At 43.1% G+C, this 24,320-nt stretch overlaps 2 protein-coding genes across 2 annotated transcripts; both read right to left on the reverse strand.

The window, feature by feature from the left end:
• Positions 1-1,354: 1,354 nt before the first annotated feature.
• lrp3 (low density lipoprotein receptor-related protein 3) lies at positions 1,355-10,056 on the reverse strand (the record flags this gene model as incomplete). The annotated part of the gene is made up of 7 exons (XM_083993386.1): positions 9,993-10,056; positions 6,361-6,499; positions 6,064-6,269; positions 4,446-5,062; positions 3,286-3,758; positions 2,921-3,053; positions 1,355-2,239 (listed from the first exon to the last, which is right to left on the reverse strand). Exons 1-7 carry the CDS (start codon positions 10,051-10,053, stop codon positions 1,355-1,357), a joined length of 2,514 nt encoding a protein of 837 aa, XP_083849512.1. The 5' UTR covers positions 10,054-10,056.
• A 2,954-nt stretch (positions 10,057-13,010) lies between these two features.
• dnaja2a (DnaJ heat shock protein family (Hsp40) member A2a) lies at positions 13,011-21,623 on the reverse strand. The gene is made up of 9 exons (XM_084001655.1): positions 21,461-21,623; positions 20,079-20,138; positions 19,088-19,317; positions 18,876-18,956; positions 18,636-18,769; positions 18,351-18,547; positions 15,623-15,767; positions 14,675-14,802; positions 13,011-14,169 (listed from the first exon to the last, which is right to left on the reverse strand). The coding sequence occupies exons 1-9, from the start codon at positions 21,536-21,538 to the stop codon at positions 13,981-13,983; spliced, it is 1,242 nt and encodes a 413-aa protein (XP_083857781.1). The 5' UTR covers positions 21,539-21,623; the 3' UTR covers positions 13,011-13,980.
• Between the last annotated feature and the right edge of the window lie 2,697 nt (positions 21,624-24,320).

Consider the following 24,320-nt stretch of genomic DNA (forward strand, 5'->3'; position numbering starts at 1 on the left):
GCAGAGTAACAATGTGTTCATTAGTAAAAACTAATGCGATATGATGACAAAAAAACTAAATAAAATAAAAGAAATTTTGGTAAAGGGGTCATAATGTCACTGAAGACTTTCACCACTGGAAACATACACGCAGACTGAATACTGACAGAGGTTTGGCATGGTTAAATGAATAGTTTGACATTTCTAAATCGCTGCTAAAAAGCAGATAGAATTTCCTAAAATGTCAAACTCTTGATTGATTCAGTGGATAAGTCTGCTGATGTTTTGTATTTTTATTATTGTGAAAAATGGTAATGTAACGACCAAAACCATATTTATTGGATAATTATATTTAATGGACAGGAGAGTCGAGAGAGAGACAGGAAATGGGAGGCAGAGAGGGGGGGAATGACACGCAGGACAGGGCCGCTCGGCGCAGGATTCAAACCGGGGCCACCTGCAGTGAGGACTATAGCCTCAACACATGGGGCGGCTGCTCTATCAACTGAGCTAAACACCGTCCACACTTCTTTTTAAATGGTAAGTAAAAGTACCCAACCTGATTTTATGACTTGTAACTCAACTCATATTCCTTTGCCAATAAATGCTCAATTTATTCCTCTGCCCTGTCATTTTAGAGATGTGCAGGTGCATATGTATGCAGGTGGAGATGACAATTACTGATAGATGAGAAAATGCATCTCTGGTTTTGGCCTTTTCATGCAATTTCTTGACAATAGCAAAAATATAAAACATTTCCAGCTTTATCCTGTATTGTGACAGCCAACCATGACCATCCAGATATGTCATTCTACTATAATCACAATAACAAAGCTTCACAGAATCAAGAGGGGCCAAGACAAAACAGAGGATCATTAATCTGATAAATTCATATGTGGTCACTAAATAGGCTTTCACGGTTCACAGTATATAGCGGTGTGTAATGGCTTTGGGTAACAACACAAAGGCTGCTTTGGCGAACATGTTGCCAATATCGTGTTGGTACTCGTGGCCAGATTTTAATGTGAGGCTCATGAAAAGTTCATGTCCAAACTGGTTAAATGGGGAACTCTGTTTGCTTTTTAATCCTCGGACTCTATGCGAATCAAAAAATTTGCAACACACACCCTAAGCACGACTGATGCTGGTTTCATTCACCATACTTTGTGCATATGCAGATTTTTAAGCAAGTGTTGAACGGGCTAAGTTAAGTGAATTATATTGTACTGGGTTTGATACTGTACCTCCTCCGTATGGCGAGCTAAGGTACAGGTCTGACCTCTGGATCTGGTGGGGGCACATTTCAAGGACACTTTAGCAGAGCAGACATTGTCAACAGCAGGTTAAGACGATGGATAGCATCTTTCTATATTTTTCAGGATGGCGTTGTTTCCCTCTCTGAATCTCCTCCTTCATCACTAAAGGTCCTGAACCTGCAGAGCCTGCTCTTGCTCTCCCTCCTCCTCTCATCCCTGCTTCCTCTGTCCTTACTTGGCACTTCCACAACAAAGTGACAGTCACTCTCCTCTGCTTTCACAGAAGAGGACAAGGGCTCAGTGGGTGAAGTCACCTCTGGAACCTGTGGGTGGGCTTGGGCTGTTGTTGTTGTTGTTGTTGTTGTTTGAGAGTTGCTGGGAAACTCAGAGGGTGAGACAGGGGACAGAGGCCCTAAAGGAGAGTAACGTCTCAAGGAAACGCCTTTTAGGTTAACTGCAAGCTCCAGAACTAGTTTCCTAGATGTTCGGGGGTGGCAAGGGGGCACGGTGGCTTCCTGTGGGACGGGAGGAAGTCCATTCTGTGCTGAAGGGTCACTCTGACCAGCAGTGGGAGGCTCAAACTGTGGAGCCCTGGTGCCTTCCCTGCTGATTGGCGATGGCTCCTCATCCTCTGGACTGTCCACCGACTGCAAGGAGAGAGGCGAGGCGGGGCTCTCCGGCGTGCAGGGCTGCAGATCCGTAGCCCCCGAGCAGCAGGAGCCTCCACCGGCTACGCTGACCTCATCCCCGAGGCGCTCCGCGTCTCGGGCTTGAGGCCCCTGCTCCCCCCCCACTGTCCGGTAGCTATGGAGCCCCAGTGTGATCTGCGTGTGTCCCGGGGGATCCAGCAGCGGTACGTGGCCCCTGGTTCTTCCTCCGCTGTGGAACAAGCGACTCCACAGATGCCCGAGCCGCCGTCGAGAAGAGGAGGAGGTGGAGCGCCGCGTGGAGTGTCGTCTGATCTGTCGGCGCATCGCCAGCCGCAGGTTCTGAAGCATGGAGGCCTGCAGGAGAGGGAGGGCAGAGGGAGACACAGAGAGGCTGTGATTCTGTTTTCCATCTTACTGTCGAGCACAGTTTACCAGATCAAGTGGCCACTCACAGTCCTATTCTTGCGCGGCTGCAAGGCTAACAGTAGCGGAAATTCAATTCAATTCAATTCACATCTATTTTTGTCCTGGTTCCAGACACAAGGCTGCAGGCTTGGTGGATCATTGTGGAGTTGGTTCATTCAAGGCAGCCATGTCCATACATTTAGTTTTTAAGGCCTTTTCCTGTGAATAACCTAATTATTTTTCTGTTGTGTACAGAGCGATATTACAAGGATCCATTTTGCTGCTCAAATGTAATCACATCTCATGCTATGTGCAGAAGCAGCATTACAGCACAAGAGGACGTGTATTCATTCAGTTTAAATAAAAGGCCAATCCAGATGTTGGCATCATGAGGTTTTTACACTGGCCTTTGAATTATTGCAAAAAATAACCTCTGTGACAAACAGGTAATGATACTTACACATTTCTTTCAGGAGGATATTTTTCACAAATAAACACCACCATGTATTTTGAAGACTCAATTTCAACACTGTTGCAAAAACTGTTTGTCAAACCTGTATGTTCAAAGCCAGTTTCACATAAGTAGCACAATAACATGTCCCTGTGTGTATAATTATGTGATTGCACTACCTGGGTGGGGCTGTATACTGGGAAATCCTCCACTGGGGGGATGAGACCCTGGGCGATCAGCTGACCATAGGAGGGTGGAGCCTCCCTCTGAACAAATTCTGCCTCCATGCGAGTCATCTGAGTCTCAAAGGCTCTACAGGGGGCGGGGCACAGAGCAGACCAACAGCAGGTCAGAGTGTGGAGAGAAAGTTGGAGTTAGTGAGAAAACATCTGAGTATGACAAATGCTGTAAGTTATTTAAATCACAGCAGCAGCATCAATAATAGAGTCAGGGACAGTGTAAAGTGTCTTTGAAGTGCTTTGCAATAGTATGTTTGCAGTAAAAAAGTGCTGAATACACACAGCCGGAGGACTCGTGTCCTCACCTGTACTCTCTGCTCCTGAGTGAGTGGAGTTTAAGGGCACAGCCGAGGGCGATGACCAGCAGCAGACTGCAGACCAGACTACCAATCAGGGCTGCAGTGATGACCTTCCTGGGCACTGCAGCCAGGCAGTCCCTCTCGTCGCTCCCGTCCAAGCAGTCCTCCTGGCCGTCACAGCGCCACGTCTCAAAGATACACAGGTTGGTCCCACAGTGGAAGTTTCCAGGTTGGCAGTCGAAGCAGTTCTTTTCATCCGACCCATCCGGGCACCTCTTTTGGTTGTTGCAGCGCTCTGAGGCCGGGTAACACACCCCGGTGCCGCCCTCGCAGGGAAACTCCCCAGCGGGGCACGTGGGGCAGGCCTCCTCGTCACGGCCCGACGGGCAGTGCCAGTAACCGTCACAGCGCTGTCGCTCCGAGTAGCAGCCCTGATCGCTGCCACAGGGGTGCTCTCCAGGAAAACAGTATCCTTTGACCTGGAAGGTGGAGGAAAAAACAACATCACCATCTAGACAAGAATGAATTCATGCCACTTGAATGATTATGTTCTTTGCACCAAGACACAAGTTTCTTTCCCTGAACCAGACTATTTAGAAAACAGGTGATTACAGATGGGAAGGTGATGATACAGATGATGAGAAGTTTAATATGTATTTTAGATGAAGGAAAGCTTTGTTTTCTCAGAGCAAAATACAATATACAAAATATTCCTGAGGATAACAGAACATTAATGTGTGAGTTAGATAAAGTGGAAACTGAGCTCCATTTCCTTTTGTACTGTACAAAATATGAGGATTTGAGAGAGGTATTATTCTGTGAAATCTACCCTGAAATATTTTGCTGCTCTCATGAGCACAAACTTAATGGTTGTTTAGTTTCAATGTGTTTAAGACTGCTAATTTTATTTCCAAAGCATCTTTGATCAACTCCTTTGAAGCTTTGTATTGTTTTCTCTTCTTTCTTTCTTTCTTCCAAAGATGATCTGACTGCTCTTGAGGATCTGGTTGTTTTAACTGTATTTTCATTTGTTTGTTTCATTGATGTGCTGACGACGTACTCCTGGTTTGTTTTCTTGGTGTCTTGTAAGCCCCTGTGTGTTGGGCATAGGGATGTAATTTACTTATTTATTAATTCATTCATACAATAAGCCCAGATTGAAGTACCTGGTATGTGGCGTTGAAACCATGTCCAGGGCTGTGAGGCTGGGCCATGTACAGCACGCTCATCTGCCCTCGGCTCGACTCCAGCAGCGCCAGGCGCCTGTTGTTATGATACGACAACACCTGTAAGAGATGCTCCGCCTGCTGCAGCAGACCATCGTACACATGCAGTGAATCTCCGGGCCCGAGCTGCAGGTCCAGCTGCAGCACGATGGGTTTGGGGTCCTGTGTGTCCAGCAGCCAGGAACACCTCAGCTCCTTCATGGCGCTGCGATTGGCCCGGAAGAAATCTGGGGAAGCAAAGGAACCGTAGAAGTTCCCCAGACGTTTGCCACAGGTGGTGTCGGGGCAGCCCAGCTCGTCGCTCCCGTCAGGGCAGTCCCGGGCTCCGTTGCAGCGCAGGGCGGCGGGCAAGCAGCGGGTGGACTGGACTTGAGTGCACGGCAGGGAACCGAAGGGACAGAGGCCGGGCCGGGCCTCGGTGGGAGGGGGGGAGCAACTGCGTTCGTCTGTGGCATCCCCACATTCGTCCTGACCGTTGCACTTCCACGAGCGAGGAAGACACTTCCCATTCCCACACAGGAATTCATCTGACTGACAGCTGCTCTGACCCAGATGACCTTTAGAGGAGAGGAATAATCAGACTGGGGCCACAGGAGAAAAAGAGCTGACACAAACTGACAGGGTATAGCATCACGCCAGGCTCAGCCACACACTCAACAACAAATGTGTACATGCACTTTGCCAAAACATATGCGCTTTCTTGGCACAAAAAAACTCATCAGCAGGTGACTGCGGTTGTAAATGAACATGCATGCAAAACATCCTAAAGAGGTAACCACTCCAAAAGATATTCATTTGGATATACTGTCAGACCAATGGCTGTATTTTACCAGTGTTCAGTTCGGTCTGGCAACTATCTGCACTTGTAAATTTGAATTACTATAAATTTTGACCCAGTGTCCCAAGCCTCGACTGTGGCTATTTCTGAGCCACTTTGAAAGGCACTATAAAATTCTTGAAACATACAGGCAGACAAAGAAATTAAATTCCTATTTGTTTACATTAAAGCAAGATTTTTGTGTGAGAGACCCTGACTCTAACTATAATTAGAGTCTCAAACTGAATAATTAGCTGCACACAAACGTTTGCAAAGCTGCAAATGAAATATGAAATTGCAGCAGCGATACTCATCACTCAGACGTTCCAGGGAATTTGAAAAAATGCACCTCTCACAAATGACAATATGTATCAATGTCTGATCAATGTTAACGTTGTTGATTCATTGACTCACTGATCACTGAGTTGACGTTTAAATGAATATCAATGTATTGTTGCATCCCTAATAATAATAATAATACAGCGGAGCAGCCTTTGCCCCTTCTTATTATTGATAATATAACACATTTGCAACACAACAGGGGTGAAAAATACTGCACTGGTGAGACAAAGGGACTTATGGGAGCGTTATGTAGTAATGATTTAGTAACAAATTACTGCATGAGGTCAGTCATGGTTTCTGACTGTTATATTATTTAAACTTGACGTCACTGTCATATTTTGCCTTATGAAAGTGTACCAAATAAAGCCAGATAAACTCAACCTCCCGTGACCAGCTTACCTCTGATGTAAGAGAGGCGGAAGCCCTGGGCCTGTCCGGAGCTGTTGGCATGAGAGTGGAAGTAGAGCCACACACGCCCCCTAGTGGAGATGACAGGTGGAGGCAGCATGGTGCCGCACAGCCTGGATTCCCCATTCCACGTCGGGGTCAGGAGGAGCCAGTCTCCCAAACAGTTCCCCGACTCGGCCAAGTCAAAGTTGCGGAAACTGGAGCAGAGCATTGATCGTTTCAGGTGCTTTCTCAAAAACATAAATCAGGTGTGTGTGTGTGTGCGTGTGTGTGTGTGCGTGAGTCTACCTGATGGTAATGACCTCTCCCTGACCTCCCTGGATGTGCCAGCTGCAGTTGACTCCAGGGGGGTAGTTTAAAGGCCAGGCAGGGCTGTAGATCACACCCCTCCGCTCCGTATGGACCTCCACCCGCTCACTGCAGCCTGCTGCTGGGGAACACAGAGACAGACAGACAGACAGACAGATAGGGGGAGATAAGTAAAGTCTGAAAAAGCTTTTGTACGTGATTATGTGTTTCCAACAAAACACTTTCCTGCAGGAAAAATCATAATTTTATTTATCATGAACATCCTTCATCCTCCCTTTGTGAATAAACAGATGGCAAGCAGAGTTTGCTGCAGAATTTGGTTTTCTAGCCAGTTAGGAAGGAAGCACTTGTCCTTGGCTTCACATGCACACATTCATTATTCAAATTTACTGGTGCTCTTAATCAGCAGAAATTAAAATGAAAGAGAAAAAAGCTCTAACCTGTATTTTTGTAATGGTCAACAAATCCCATTTCACGTCTCAATGCTTTCTGACTCATTTGTTCTTACTGTACACCTGAATCATGTAAATGATTAAAAACTAGTCACAAATATATTGATTTTAACCTTTTTAAGCTGTAGTTTTTGTTGCCAAAACAAGAGTAAATTCTGTAATGATGGGAACTATTTTCAGCTGCATGAGGAATAAAATAACACTCAATCCTTTGCTGGTTGTGGTCTTTTCAAAAGGATGTGTTGACAATGACAGAAATAGAGAATATAAAAAGACCATACGTTTGTAAATCTATGACTTTTCTCCACACGTTTTATGTAATCATGAGGAGTCCTTGTCATCTTGAATGCTAAGGAGGGAAACTAGACTCCTTTACACCAGAGAGATATCATCTGTTCCTTTATTCATGATGGACTAAGAGTTATGCAGGCTCAGCAGGATCCATACGGCTACTGCCAGAACACTACACACACGCACACCACTCACTCTTAATCCTTTTTTCAAACATACATCCAGTGCAGACTTTCTTATGACCCTAAGGAACAGCAGTGCTTTAAAGGATGTGACCACATTGCAAACGTCTATACTTTATCCAGCTTTACACAGTTCTCACCTGTTTTGTTTCTGATCAGGACCTTAATCCCCCAGCAGGGCTCCAGACTGCTCCTATAAATGGGAGCATTTTGCCCCTAAAATTTGAGACAGTGCACTACTTGCACATGTGCAACCAGTAAATTTGCTGGGGGTTTTTTGTTTGTTTTTTTAACACTGGTGAAACATGGAAGGGGCGACTCAAAGAATCTATCTATCAGGTGGCAGGTCAATGTGTGTGAGGATCATGAATGAAAAGCAAAATGTGTGTGTGCCCCTAAATTTTCTACTTGCGCTCCTAAAATTTTAAGTTAGGGGCCACTGTATTCTTAGTAAAAAATGTTAGTCTGGAGCCCTGCCTGCAAGACAAATGACCTCATTGCCTTTCAGGGGAGCTTTCTGCTGATCACATGGGCGCCTAATCAGGGCCAAGTAGCAACAGCAACAGCAGTCACACTGGCAGCCAAGGCAACAACATCACCTGCTGCCATCACACCATGGCTCGGGGGAATAACACAGTGTGAGGTGGCCAAGAGGAGCACCAGGAATAGGACACAGCGCAGGCAATGCAATGAGTCCTGGGATGGGGGATTTTATTCACTTTTCCTGTGCTGAGAATGAGAATATAGAGCTATGAGTTCAGTGTTTTAAGCATCTCATTACTGCTTAATGCTTCAGTAGAGAGAGTGAGACACAGGCAAGAAGAAGCTGTCGGACAAGCCTCTTAATTAACCATAAGCATAGAGACGGAGCTTTAGCTGCATCGTCTGACAGTGACTGTTCGACGATAACGCACAGCAGAGAGTCTGCTCCATTCTGCTGAGTTAGTGTGTTTGTTTCAAGCTTTCTTGATGAATCAGTGAAGTCAGCAGAGTGAAGCAGGATGGGGGTGGGAGGAAAGATCCAGGGCTCAGTGATGGATATCGACTGCCCGGACACAGCTAGCACGCTCACACACATGAAGCTGGACGAGACTACAGACGCTCTAAATCACACCTTTATGATCATCCAACGGGACGACTAGTGCAGATTCCTCCACCTTCAGGCTCAAAGTCAGAAAGTGTGAGAACAATGTGATGGTGTCACGTTGGACACAATTCATCTTCCTGTTTGTGAGTGTGTTTTGGTCACACTGTTATTATTATTATTATTTTTAACTTCACTGATATATTGGGGGGAGATCCTTTCTAGCAGCATCAATAGATCTGAATGCACTGCAGCTACAAAACAAATTGTGTTTGGAAGACAAAATGCAACTCTAGTGTTTACTCTAGTCTTACTTACTACACTGAATTCAACCGCAAGCTAAATTCACGAAAATAGTCTAAAGAAAGTGAGTTTAAGAGGGTTTTTCTTTGGTTTGGGTTTTTTTTGTTTTTAACTTGTGAGCTGTTAACATTAAAACATTAAAATAAACATTGTGGATTGATTGGAGGAGTTGGGTATGAAGTACAAGAACCACCACCACAGATGCTGTACAAAGATTTAATTTATTTATTTAGATTTAATTTTAAATTAAGCCCTTGTTGTCCTCAAAAATCTAAACTAAACGGAGCTCTGAAAGTATATGCCAGCAACAAACAAAAACAAAACAAAAAACCATGATGTAATGATATAAAGAGATACTGGCCTTACTAATAGTTTTTTACTGCCTCAGCTAAAATAGACTGAAGCTCATTAAAACGGTGTGTGTGTAGTGTGTGTGTGTGAGAGAGAGAGAGAGGGATAAAGCGCAATAGACAGAGAGAAACTTTGTTCTTACAAGTACTTTGTGTGCAAAGGTGCGAGGTCAAACAAGTACTGACATGCATTTGAGATATTGTGTGTTATGATGGTTTGTGCAGAAGCTCCCTCCTCTCTCTCTCTCTCTCTCTCTCTCTCTCTCTCTCTCACACACACACACACACACACACACTGATCTGTCTATTGCTGTGACAGCCTTCTCCTTTATTTTCATACCACTAGAGAGAGGAATATGATAATGGAGAGGAGGAGGAGGAGGAGGAGGAGGAGGAGGAGGAGGGGGAGGAGGATGGGTGGTGGTGGTGGGGGTGGAGGGTGACTGCCTGCCTGCAGAGGAGCAGTGATGTAATGCTGATAGCAGCATCACATTTGTGAAAGAGCATCCATGTTTCCACACTAACCCCCCCGATCATTTACCCACCGCAGATCAATACCCACCGCAGGTTCCTGCGCACTGATAGGCTCATCTTCTCACTGCATCCGATCACAACAATGAAAACATTCAGTCTTCATCCACCGTATCACTTTATCAAAGTGACACAGGAGGAAGCAGCGGGTACAACAACATCCACTACTGCTCGGGGTGTGAACGTGAGGTTGTTAATAGGAGTCTGCTGTGATGCTCAGTGTTCGGAGGCTAAAAATAAATTAAAAAAAAAAAAACACACACACACACAACCGGTCCTCCTGAGAAAATGGCTTCTCTTGCAAAACTGCATTGTTTACATTAGGAAGAGCGGCCCCAGATGTGTGACACAGATGTGCACAAAAACCCATGTTCACATCAGAGCAGTGTGGATGTGGATGCATTGTTTTGAAGCTCACCTGCACAGAGCAGAGCGGAGCGGAGCCACAGCAGTCCGAGCAGCAGCTCCCTCTGTCCCATGGTCCGACGGGGACTTCTGCTATTATCTCGGGTACAGTGTCCACTGTTTGCTCGACATGTGTTCCCAGGTAAACGCCAGCATCTGGACCCCCAGCTCGGACTCACTGTGCACACCGAGCAGTCAGTCCCCACGGTGGAGGAAAGCCCTGTGTCCTTTGCAGCGACAGCCAAGACACCACAGTCAAGGCAGCTGAAGATAGCTACACGACTTCCGGTTACTGTCTTCTAAGTAAAAGCCACATTGGCTCATTTTAAGCAATATAATCCATTAGAAATAAACATTGCACTGGGTGACGGACTCGTTGTAGCCTATCCCGCAATTCGGGTTACCTAATGAACTTAGACAAAATATAAATAATGCAGCTCTTAAAAACTAATTGCAAATACAAAATGCATGATTACAGAAATTCGAGTAGGCCTAACTAGTAAGTTATTCAGGTTGTACAAGTTTCAGCCATAACAGTTTTTGCACATCTGGACAGATCACTAATCCTTTAATGAGAGTGAAAACTCCACCATCATCTTTTTTTTGTCTGTGAGGAAAGAGTAAAGGCAAGAATGAAAGAAAATTAAAATGCAAATAAAATTAAAGGTGAATTAGACAACTTGTTAACATGAACGCCTCAATTTTCAGTAAAGCATGACATTTTTAATCATTTTGACTAATTCCAATCAGAGGAATGTGTGCCGATGGATTTTTCACCAACAGTTCAAGTGAGTAATGGTGATCACAAGCTATACATTTGAATACAACTCACAAAATAAAAAATAAAAAGTACCATCTTCGTCGTCACGTGAATGAAAACCAGATTTCTGATTGGAAAATGGAGTGAATTGGACCTGAGGGCAAGAGGGTGACAGAAAAAAAACCCAGTGCATTTTCAGGTTTATTTTGAAAATCTAATGTCCAATTTCCGCTCACTGTGGTTATTTTCAGTGTGCGGCTTGGTGCACCTAACAGGACAAAGTGGTCCACACAGTTCTTTGTCTCTGGCTCTTCTCTCCGCCTCAAAGCTCGACTGACCGGAACAGACAGCGAGACGGAAACCGGACACGTTGTTTCAGAGTGGAGACTGACGCCGTTATCGCTGCTGCTGAGGTGTCGATCGCAGAGACGCAGCCTCTGGTTTTTCTTCACCCAGTCCGTCCATTGTAGTCCTACTGGCTATGACACTGCTGCCATCGTGTGGTCAAATGGGCGCACTGCAAATACATCTGACAGTAAAGATACAGTAGATTTACATTTCCTGCGCTTTCACTGAGGTCGCGGAGTCTGTTCCTAGAGGGATAAATAAAATGATTGTTTAACTTCCACAAACACTTGACAGATAGATTAAAACATCGTTTTCACAAATCGATTGACGTGCCATTTAGACAAGCGGAGGGAGGAAGAAAAGGCACCGCTGGGATTCGAACCCAGGATCTCCTGTTTACTAGACAGGCGCTTTAACCAACTAAGCCACGGCGCCGGCCGATGGTAGGGAGCGAAAAACCCTTTAAGAACAGTTGCCAAGGAACCATCCAATTGTTCTTTCTGTTGACGTCACTGTTGATCTGAAATACTGTTGTATTATTTATTGCCGTAGTTATTTTTCTCACTTCTTCTGTCTATCACTATTATAGATTTTTGTCAAATACATTTCTTATCTTCAAGGTTTATGCAATCTTATCTTTATATGCGTTGCATTGAGCTAATTAGCCATAATACGAATTCCTCAAACAAACAAAAGCCCAAAACAGCGTCATCATCTCTGTTCTTTTCTAAACCGGACATGACAGGCCATTGCTACCGCTTGCTAGTCATAAGGGCCCGGGGTTTGGGTTGGCTTGTTGACATTTTTCATTAAATTATAAATAATGTAGCCTACATTTTCACCTATGTTACCATACTAATGAATTAATAAACTCCTTTACTCGCCACCTGGCTGTGGAAGAATGTATATGCCTAATTTTTTGTCAGTGATTTGGAAAAAAGTTATATTTTGATTTGTATTATGATAAATGTTCAATTTAAATCATGTAATTAAATAAAAATCTAGTTCAATCTAGCTCCTCCCCTTGCTCCTACATGTTGACAGGGTCTCTTGCATGCAACCACCGACGGCAATGGCAACAAATTCACATGTTTTTTTTTTTACAGTCTATGATTCACATAGGCTAGCTGGGAAAGACACAGTAGCTGACAGTTGCTCTTCTCAACCAGAGTACCAGTAGCTTCCACGAATCCAACATTGTGTTGGGCACCTCACATCTGTGGCCCCAAAGTTTTAAGCACCTTGTAGATTTTGGTGCTGTATCTTCAATTTCCGGTTGAGCATATCATTTTCTCTTTTGCATTTTTAAAATGAAAATGAGTAATGTTACAAACCTTATCCTCAGCTCATGAACATACTCCTGTCTGAAAATTGAGAAAAACATACACGCCAACAAATTGAATGAAAACAACCAGAAAGACTCCAATACAGGCAAATGAGAAAATACTTTTTAATCAATGAATATTTTAAGTGTAAAGATGCGTTGTCTCTCCTTTACCAGCCTCCAGCAGTGTAGTCTGGCTGAACAGCTTTTTATTTTTCTATTTACTGAGGTTGCACTGAGTTGAGTGTGATGTTAGTTTGAGTTTACTGGGTGACTGACTGATGATGGAAACTTTTTCGACTAAGAGGATAGATCTAAAAAGGGCATCATGGCATTTTGGGCAGGTGGTATTTGCTGTCAACAGTTATTGGGAACAGTTGGCAATCAATGCTGACAGTATTTGTGGATTAGGAACTGTTGAACTGTATTTGTTTCCACTGTTATCGTTGTCAGGCTCCGAGGCTTAATGTCTGGTTGTCAGCAACAAAAACTAAACATTAAAACCAAACTGCTCAAACCAAACTGCTCAGTTAGAAACAACCACCTACCATTTTGTATGATCATTCATGACAGTGAAGAAAAACAAGGAATCAAGAATATGATATTTCAACAATTTATTCAACAACTTCGTAGACATTTTCCTAAGAAGTGTGCTGCTTTATTTGACTGATGTTTGATAGGTGCCGAACCAAAGCTTTTTACATGCACATGGTCTCAGCACAGATACAGGCTATAGGTTTTTTTTCCTCATTTTGACTTGTCTTTTTTTTCTTCCTTTTTTAAAAATCAGCTTTAATACAGCAGCTGATGAAGCTTACCAACAATCGGTTCAATGATATACACACAACCAATTTTCTGATTGAATTAAAATATAAAGAGGAATAACACAAGTAAAAACCTACAAAGAAAATAAAGATGTAAAAATCTGAAACAAATCCTATGACTGATGCTGAGTGGATCAGCCCATGAATACACAAGTCCAAGGATCTGCACGTCACATTACTCAGCTGCTTTATCTTTATGCACATTAGTTAGTTTTTTAAATTAATTATTGTAAATACTATGAAAACAAAATGCAAGTCACACACTCAGCAAACAAGAAACATTCCTTCCTTTGATCTGGAGTTCGCATTAGTAGACAGGAATGAATTTACACGGGTGATAGAGGAATGAAAGGGTGGGGGGTTCACCTTGAACACCAGATCATGGTCCATCAGGCATGGTGTTCACTGGGGCAACTTTTTTTTTTCTTTTTCTTGATAAATCTTAAATACTTAATCTAACTTTTACCTGAAGATATTGTTTAAAGTCTGTTTCAGGTACAGTGTAATAATGAGCTTCGGGCTGCCCCAGTGCAAGTTCCTCAGACAAAGATCAAAATAATCCAAGCAGACAGCCAACAACAATCAACAAACACGTCCAGGTGCTTTAACTCACTGTATGTGATCTGTGTCTGAGGAACGACCACGCCTTTTCCGCCTTACCTACCTCCTTGTTTACTCTGCAACTCATACATTTTCATCCAAAGTAGTACATGGATCATATGTGTGTTTGAGGGAGAGTATGAGATTACTGGTGGGCACACTGGACTCCTGGCCCGTGGTGTCCGCCCTCTTCGTCGGAGCTGTCGTTGTAGGCCTCTCTGCGGTTTCCTGACGACGAGCTCTGGCTGTTGTCGTATTCCTGCAGGTCGACCTCCTCTGTGTCTGCAGTGATGATGGGTGGCTCTGACCGCGAGGGCAGCATGTCCTCCAGCTCCTACACATGAGGAACATTCATCATAACGCAGCTTTAAAAGACGGTCTCATGTTGCACAACCGTGTAGAAGCATCAAATGGCTGCGGGACTGAGAGTGCACCAGCTTCAGGGCGAATAAAGAGTATTACTGCGTAGATGCAAGTGCTCAATAAGTAACCCATTGCTGGCCAGAACCGCTCTAATCCCCGAATTGAATTACTAGTATAAATTTAGCTTCAGTCTGCCCTGTGCTGGCCTCAAGCCTTCTCATTAAAAAACGTTGTGAGGAACACGTGAGGTTCCTTGCTTTAGCTGATCTGCACCGTAGCACAATCACACATAATGATTTGAAATCAAATTACATTTAAAATAGATATTTAAAAAAACTGTGCAGGCTGAGAAAAAATACATTATCCAGGAGAAATTAATCAAATGGCCTAACTACTTTCAGTTCTGTTTAATCCACAGAATATTTTCTGAAATAATTTACAATTATTTAAGGTCAGTGATGAGTAATGTGTCATACCGCAAGTTTCTCAGGGCTGATCCAGTTGTTGTCGGGAAACTGGACATCAAACTTGACGTAGAGATCTCCTTTCTCGAAAGGGTTTCGGTACTGTGGCATGCCCTCTCCTCGCACCACCCTGACTGAACCTAGAAAAGAATGTGTAAAACAGACACACATTGAAAATAAAACATCACACAGGGTTTATGCACAATATATGCACTTAGCATCCAGTCAGGTAAGGCAGTGCCTCACCCAGGCTGTCAGGGAAAATTAAGTTATTCTGTTAAGCTAAGGTTGAATTATTTTTAATTTCAGATAACTTTAGTCTTTAACTTTAGTAGTCCAATGGCGCTTTTCCACTACACAGTCACGGCACGGCTCAGTAAAGGTGCTTTGCCATTACAGAGTTCTCTAGATCCTCCTCAGCGGGGGCGGGGTCGTCACGGGGGCGATCGCGGGGCCGCACTGTCTCTCTCTTTTCTGTCTCTTCCTCGATCACGGACCACAGCGTGGTTTTCCACACAGCAGTTGTTTAACTCGGGTGAAGGAATAACCACAGTCTCGACTCTCGGTACAGATCAGTGGTCGCTGTGTTTTTGAAATTTCCGGGTTTGATTCTCATGTCGGACATCGCGCTCCCGATTCTTCCAGTGACGACGCTCTGCCCAATCAGTGAAAGGCTGAGGTGCTGACCCCACCCCACCCCAAAATGCAAGATGACAAGTGCTACAAATGTGGTTTAATACTAAACAGAGCTGTTGCCACTGACTTGAATTAATGTTGATTTTGTCAGATGCTGAGCGATTGGAGAAAAGGGATTTCATCACTGCAGCTCAGCAGTTTCAGAGTGAGTACATATTAGCATGCAGTGTTTGTGGGCCACGACTGAATCACCACAATTGACCCAGCCCACAAATTTTCCTGTGTGTGTGTGGGGGGGTCACACAAAAGCAACAAGAGTCTTACCTGGTTCAATGACTTTTCCAGCAGGGTACTTCACAACAATCTGTCGGCCGTCTAAGTGTTTCAGCATGAACTGGAAGCCGCACAGCGCCTCCACCAGCCCAATCTTATGGGTTATGAACAGATCATTGCCATCTCGCTTGAATGTCTGAAAATTCAGAGAAAATTTGACTGACTGATTAGCTTTTAATGACTCTGGAGATAATATCAAACATTCAAAATATGATCTTTGTGATGGCCTAAAAAATATTCCTCACACAGTTTGTCAGTTACAGGATGAAGTCATTTCAGTAGCACATATTTTTCACCATCAGTGAACGCAGCATCTGCGGGTGGTGAAGCAGTACTAAAACATTGTGGCAGGGAAATTAAACTGATAATTTATATCTGAATTTAATTTTTTAATTTAACTTAAACTGAAATCCACGAACAACACACAGACAACTAACTTTGATGGGATAAGATCTAATATGTAGTTGAAGCCTCTGTCTCATTTCAATGTGTTCATCATAGGAGGGGCACATCACCATCCACAGTGCTGATCCCTTCGAGTTAATGCTATTTGTATTTACTGTTGCCAGCCGTAGTAACCTACTTTGCTTCCACCATCCTCTGACATGCTCTGACTTCAATGATAACAGCCTCCTGGGAGAAGCAGCCAGGGGCAACGCTTCAGCTCAGCCTGCTGTTCCAGTTCAGCTAAAATTACTTTGCATTGTCAGAGGCGTCCTGACTTGTACAAGCTAATGTCCCCTTATGAGGAAATCCAATTATGAAAGGCAGGGGCAGCTACCTGTGACAATAAAGATTTAGCTGTGAGACAATGGATGCCAAATATGTCATTATTGCAACAATGCCCAGAAATTTGTCCCATTGTTTACAGAGTGCTGTCCGTCCGTCAAGAATTGCTTCATCTCAATATGATTTTATGTCATTTAAGTCTTGATCATTCTGTTACTTTAGATATAAACCAGCATTGTGTAAAGTGCTTTAAGAATCTATCCTGGGATATTAAAATCTCCTGCATTTAATGAATAAATACTGACATTTTGCTGCATATAAATTGTCAAGTAGACACCGCAAGCTAATGACATATATTACATTTTCAGGCTACAAAAGTGTGGTAAATTTTCTTTGACAAACGCAATAATGTATATCTATTGAGGCCTGTGTATGCAAACCAGTTTAGCAAGAATTGTTAAAAAAAAAAAGCACAACCTACAAGGGCATCATCAGTATGCATATTTGAAGAACTAAACCTATAGATATGCATTAACCGTCAGGTGCAGAGTCTTAAATTTAGTACAAACATGCACTTTAATTAACTTAACTTCAAGCAAAGGCAGGATAGGAATTTAATTCTAGTCTCCAATTCATCTGCACTGTCAGTCTTGACAGGGCATTCGGCATCTGATGACAGCTCTTAGCTGGTTAGACTGCAGCAGACTGAAGAAAGTGGAATCCAAAATATCTTGTAGCCAGAGATCATCTCTCCTCAATAAACACAAACTGAGCTCAAGCAGCGTGCAGTCTTTCTTCCGTTCAACCCTTTTTGTATGTTACTGCTTTATTGGCTACAAGACTGCCATAGTCACATACTATCATCCATTATTTTTGAACACAAAATTACTTTTGTGAAAGCTGAACTGCTTCACTTCTGCACAACAGATCTGTTACAAGTCAAGTGAACATCTGACAACATGCAAAGGACGCTAATGCAGAACTCAATCTTGGCCATGTTCATTATGACACAGCACCATCAAGACAACCTGTTCCCCATCATTCAGTCAGTTGAGAGGTATGAAGTACCTCCAGCTGGATCTGACAGCTGAGAAAAAATACTCATGTCATGTATCTAAGAGTAGGGCTGAGCGATTATGGCAAAATCAAAATCACAATTAATTGAACTTTTTGCTTCTATTATGTTTAGTGATGATTACAGTGCCAGCATTGTTCTACACACTAACCATTGGCCTCAGCAGAAGAAAATCTCTCAAACACCAAACACTTTCACAAGGCAGGAGTTTCCACTAAATTAAACTTTTTTTCTCACCCAGGTCTTAGGTGGCCAGGTGTTAGGCTGCCTGAAATTGTCTGGGGAAAAAAGATCTAGTGCACAAACTGACCATGAGGCATGGGAAAAAGCACAACTACTGAAAGAAGTTAACAACAGAGATGACAGCTCTGAAGTCTCATCTACACTTGACATCTTGTGCTGATTTTTTGTTGAATTGGTTTTGCACAAGGCAGCTCATTAATATGCACACTAGCTGGGCAATTCTATGACTCCTGAGTCTTCTTTTTTAGGCGTATTTCAGTTTTGTTATGCAAGACCTGACAAAGAACTGACAAGAAACACATTCCATTGCTGTATAATAAGCTCAGCCCCTATACAGTTTATAGCACAGTAGTGTATACAGCCATCTTCTGCAGCCACATGATGAAGCAGGCACATATGAATGCACAGAGCAAATAAAAGCATTCAAGAAAAACTCTAAATCTTGAGTAATGCCTAAAAGGTGTTTTCTGAGGTACTGACCGGCTGAAACCAATGTTTTAGGAGGCCACGAGAATGGGACAGAGACAATTGTTGGTGCATGGTGATGAAAAACCCAAAACAATATGCTTCCAACTCTGGCCACCGCTACAATAGAGGCATAAATATCCTCCCTCGACAGAGTGCACCAGTAAGATGAATATGGCTACAGCATTCGTAGACTGGCCCACATACCTCATTCTCCTTCTCCTGCAAGACAAGAACTATATCCCCTGGCTCGACGCCAGGTGCCTGGTCGGCCTCCCCTCCAAAGGTAATTTTCTGGCTGTGCTTCATGCCTTTATCCACATGTACCTCCAGAATCTTCACCTCCTTCACCACCTTCTTGCCCTCACATTTTTTACAGCGGTCTTTCTCACTGATGACTTCACCTAGGATAGGGTCGAGAAAACAAGGTGAAGTGGACCTTATGACACAGAGGAAACGCTTGAATATGGTCTAGGTCAGTGTTCCTCTTACCTTCACCATTACAGTCAGTACACACAGACTGCATCTGTTGGACCATTCCTGGGGCCAGTTGTCTGATCATGATGCGCATGCCACGCCCCCTACATGTTGTACATTTTTGGACAGCACCCGTCTTCCCTCCTTGCCTGGATAGATACACACCAACAGAGAGCTTAAAGGAAAGCCATGCAATCGACTAAATCAAATATACATGAATGAAGACTACAACATCATAATGATTACACAACTTACCCATTACAAGTGCTACACAGTACATTCTTGCTAAGTTGTAGTTTGGTTGTTTTCCCGTTGTAAAGATCCTCCAGTGACACCCTGTAAAAAAAAAAGCGCAACATTTACTACAAACTGAAGTGATACATGACAGCAGCTTCAGCATAGCATTGGTTTATTACTGAAGTAGTTTGTGCGTTTCTGTGTGCGTTTCTGTGCAAGTTTCCTCTTACTTCAGTGGGTGGACCATGTCCTCTCCTCTCCGCCGACCGCCATTCCTCGCACGACTCCCCTGGCCACCCATGAAGTTAAAGAGACTGCCACCAAAGATGTGGGAGAAGATGTCATCCATCCCTGGGCCACCCCCACCTCCTTCCCGCAAGCCCTGCTCTCCATAGCGATCATAAAGCTCCTTCTTTTCAGGGTTGGTCAGCACCTCATAAGCAAAGCTGATCTCTTTGAACTATGTTTTGGGAGATAAGAAAACAAACAGCAAAAATGAACAAAAAAATTACCAGAATAGTAGAAGCAAACGGGATATTAGTGCAAAACAAAATAGATGTTACAAGCCCAAACAACTTCTATACGGCTTGATCTGCCTCAAAAAAAAAGTAAGGAGAAGGTTTATGAGAAATAAAAATCCATTTCAGGTTCATACTGGGAATAAATTACTATTGAGCATACTCAAAAAAAAAAAAAGGGCCTGGCAAGATTTCTCTAAATCTTACAACTCGTCTATGGTGACATGATAGCAAAAGAAAGTAAAACTAAAAGGGAAAGTAATTAGAGCACTGTCAGCATTTGAGAAAATACACATGATAAATATACATGAAAGTTTTAAGCCCTAGGCATTTTAGCTTCAGACTGTGGCTCTAAACATTTATTTGTACCATTTTACATACAGTATGTTGTAGTCTACAATAACAAATTTGGTTTGGGAAACAACTACCCATCCACCCTCCCAATAAAACAGGTTTTGTTTGATTTGTTTATTGTTATGCAATAGTGTACTTTAGGTACAAACCAAAATGCCTCAAATTGTATAGGCTACACAGTATGACTGAACCCTTACCAGCTTAGGGTTAGGCAACACTCATTAACAATTTTTTTTCAAATTCCATTTAGACAGAAACAACACCAGCTAGCCACGACTAATCTAATACCTACCTATGAGGCCTAATTCCTGCTCGGTTTTAACCAGAGGGCATTTCTCTTTTATCTTACCTTGTCACCAGAGTTTGGGTTCTTGTCGGGGTGGTATTCTTTTGCCAGTTTCCGGTACGCCTGGAGGGAGAAAGAAGACGACGCCTTGTTAATCAATTTTGTTTGTTGAAGAAAAAAAAAATATTTGCGGTAAATTATACACCAACGTGAGTAAAAGGCACGTGAGGCAACCTTATCTGTCGTTTACGAAATCACATGCCAGTGACGAAAGAAACCTAGTGTTTCGCCGGCAAAACACAGTCCGTTCCTGCATTTAATCTTTTACGTAACGTTAAGTTTGCCTTTGGTGTTTTCCTGTTAATTGTTTGTTCCCAGAAGTGACGACGGTTACTCACACACACACACACAACACACCCGGAATTACCCCGTTCACAAAAACAGCAGCTCAAAATGTCTGACAATGTAATCGCTAACGTTAACGTTTAAGTTAGCGTGTGTATACTGGTTAGCATCCCAAGCTAACAGGGATGTGACGTTCAAATAACACCAGTTAGCTAAATATGATTGTCGTCCGATTGGTCAAATAAACCCAGCCTGAAACTAGAACTGCGTCGTTAAATATCGGACAACATAAATGTTTATCTTAGCCTTGTTATTGTGGCAAAATGTTCACAATAGATCATGCTTGTAATGATACCTGCGTGTTGCTAGCTAGCTGATGCTAGTGGGTGATGATTTGATGGTAACAATTTGATGTCCTACTAATGTCCCCCGTTAGTCATAAGATTACTCGACAGGTTTTGGAAGTGAGAAAACATTCAGGCTTGGTTGCAATCAATACGCTTAAAAAATGACCCTATGTTACGTGATGTCAAATGGGAACATTAATCTTAACTTGGGCTGGCGTTCACTGATGCTAATCCTCGTATCTCTGGTCCAAAGGTTAAAACTAAAGTCAGCTTGTGTCAATAACTAGTTACACTGCCGACATAAATGTATCCCACTCAGCTAGCTGCTATTAGTTTCCAGCTGTTGAGACACATGAACTACAGGTTTCTACAACCTTCGCTAGCTCCGTGACAAACACCTTTAGCTAAAGCTAACGTGAGGTCACAATCGTTAACGTTACCCCAACCTCTAACTCGGTTAACGCCACTCACGTTAGCGGCAGTGTCTAAAATAGTAAAATACACGGGTGCCCGCAGCGAGACATATGGGCATCATCTGGTATCACTGAGCCCATTATCGTTAAACAAGCCGCGGCGTCACATGAACATCCAGGCCACTTAGCTTACTGGTTTAGCAGGCTAACCCGGTTCATGGCTAACGTTAGCTCGCAGCGCATAGCAACGCATTTCCTGACAGTGACTGGTTTCAACAGACACAATAAACGGAAATAAAATATAATTTCGCTGTTTGTCCGACCTTTCTTGTGTACTTACCTTTTTCAGCTCATTCTCGGTTGCGGATGGAGAGACTCCGAGTATGTCATAAAGCTTTGTATCTACAACATTGGCCATGGTGTTGCTGTGGATGCTGCTTCAGCAGGGAGGTGGATGGACAAAGAGAAAGAGCCGGTGAAAAATGTTTTGCTCGCCTCGTGTCTCAGTTTCCGGAAAATTAGACGCCCTGTGTGTCCGCTGCTGCCTCCAAGTGCCGGTGTGTGGCAAGCACATGGATCTACATCCATGGGCAAACACTACATACCATTTTATTTTATTATTTCAAACAGTTGCCTACATTGAATTCCAGTATCGATAAAGGCAATTGGCCTACACATTTAACCCTTCTTCTAGTACGGATGCTGTCACCGGTGATTCTGCACCGTTTTTTTAAAGCAAAAAAACAAAACAAAACAAAAAAACATGACATCCTAGTTCTTCCTTGTAAAAATGTCCAATTAACACAATTATTTTTTTCCTAGATAATTCAAGATTTATTTAATTCCCTTCATGGCACTCCATGTGAATGCACCCTAAATAATTTTAGTTGATGAAAACAGAAGCTTAACAGCCATTTATTTTATATTTCATTTTAGGTTACTGGTAACACCCATGAGGTCATTTTGACCTCCATTAGGCTACACCTAATGCAAAAAAAAGAAAAGGTAAATAGACTGAGAAATAGATTAAGAAAGAAAAGAACAAGAGGAGGGATAAGGCTGAAAGAAAAGAAAAAGAGAGGAAGAGAATGAGGGAGAGTGGAGGAGTAAGAAAGAAACTCCTCCCCTTAAATCCCCCCTCCTCCCAATCACACCCCAAGACTCAACCCATCCCTAGTCTGGGGCCGTTGACTGGCTGTTTTGGTAGGAAACAGATCCAGGGCGAGAGAGATAGACCTTTCCTTCAAAATAAAAGCACGGAGCTAATAAAATGCGGTAAAACTCTTTAATTTAAGGAATATAATTTACAAGAAAGTCCCCGAGCCATTAAGTTAACATTTTGCTTTTATTGTATTACAAGTTAATGTTTATTTTATAAGTTTTATGTTGGTGAACACTTTTATTTTGGTGATTTTGGTGAATTTGGTGATTTCGGTTTCCGCTACAGACAGGAACCAGAATGCAGACGAAATTCGAGGTAACGGGACACCAGGCTCTTCGCTTGTCTGAAGAGCCTGGTGATGCGAGGCTAACCCATCCCCAACCTGCCTCCCCCATTTACCCCTCCGATTACCCCCCAAGATCCCCTTTACCATTACCCCCGAATATAGGCTAATGTAAATATTTAATTACTGTATATTTTTTATAACAAATAAAAAAAAACATCACCTTATCGTGGTGGAGCGTTTGTTTGTGTGTCCCTGTGAACCTGAGGCCTATGTTGTCTGGAGCAATGTGCTCCTGCAGGGTCTCCCATGACAACTTGTTCTCAGGTGAGGGGCCAGACTAAAAATGGTTCAAGAAGACCCCATGAGAAAAGTAAAAGAGGTCACCCTGCCTGGAGGAAGTCCAGGCCTGGACAGGGGTCTCATGGTGACTGGTCAGGTAGGCTACAGCCTGAAGAGGCTACATGGAGACCCCCCCATCCTGTGGACCCACCACCCACAGGAGGAACCACTGGAGTGGTGTCCCAGATGGGTGTCAGTGAAGTCAAGGGGCCTCGGCAACCGGGACCTGGGTGGCAGAGGCTCTGGGAACGTGCAGGTCACTTCTCCGACCATGTCACCCTCTCCCCCACAGCCTGAACCTCCTGAGCAATAGTAGCTACACACCCAATATAGCCTAATCTCAACATTCTCAAAAAAAAAAATGATCCTGATCATTTAACACTGATTAAATAAAATGTGGAAAAGCATCAACAGACAAGACTCTCTAGATGAAAGTAAGCTTGAGCAATATACAGTATGTTTGATTGATACCTGCCTCAGCCTGAGGTGCATTTATCGCTGTGGCAACCTCTGAGCCTGAGGCCAGAACCACAGCTGAGACCAATTGATTAATCAGGGACTCCTCTGATATCTCGCAGTTAATGGGCTCTTTGCACAGCTCCACTACTTCCTGGACTTAATGCTGCTCCTTTGTTTCCTGTCTTACATTACTGGACAACCTGATTAATCCAGGTGTGTCTGAGTAGTCACAATGGTCAGACACACCTGGGTTAATCAGGTTGTCCAATAATGTAAGACAGGAAATGAAGGAGAAGCACTAAGTTCAGGAAGTATTGGAGTTGTGCAAAGAGCCCATTAACTTCTGATCCCGATCTCCTACTTGTGACCCCTAGTCTGGGGCCGTTGACTCGCTGTTTTGGTAGGAAACAGATCCAGGGCCAGAGAGACAGACCTTTCCTTCAAAATAAAAGCACCATATAAAATGCGGTAAAACTCTTTAATTTAAGGTAACACTTTACTTGAATAGGTATTCATAAGCTTGACATAACACTGTCATAACAGTGTCATAACTCAGTCATGAATGTGTCGTAAACATTATGTCAAATGTCATAATCGTTTATGACTGTTGTCATTAAGTGTCATTCGGTTTTTGTAATGACAACTTGACATTGTTTGGGTTGTCTTGATTATGACAACTTGACATTAATCAAAGTGACATTACCAGAAGTTGTCTTTGTCATGACAACTTGACATTAAATTTGTTTGGGATGTCCTTCTTATGACAACCTGACATTAATCAAAGTGACATTACCAGAAAATGTCTTTGTCATGACAACTTGACATTAACAGAATATGCACCTATTTTTGTTTTTTATGGCAAGTTGACATAATGATTATTATAATTAGATGTGCAAGGTTACAGACCAATTCTAGCACTTGGTCATTGATGTTTGACAGGATATGGTTAGGATA

The sequence above is a fragment of the Trachurus trachurus genome (assembly GCF_905171665.1).
Source record: "Trachurus trachurus genome assembly, chromosome: 3".
NCBI classification, from domain to species: Eukaryota; Metazoa; Chordata; class Actinopteri; order Carangiformes; family Carangidae; genus Trachurus; species Trachurus trachurus.

Excerpts from the sequence above, each read along its gene's own strand:
- dnaja2a (XM_084001655.1), bottom strand. The coding sequence starts at position 21,538 with ATGGCCAATGTTGTAGATACAAAGCTTTATGACATACTCGGAGTCTCT. Across the intron at positions 18,957-19,087 it reads GACATGGTCCACCCACTGAA|GGTGTCACTGGAGGATCTTT; the intron begins GTAAGAGGAAAC and ends TTTTTTTTACAG. Across the intron at positions 14,803-15,622 it reads TGGAAAAGTCATTGAACCAG|GTTCAGTCAGGGTGGTGCGA; the intron begins GTAAGACTCTTG and ends ATTCTTTTCTAG.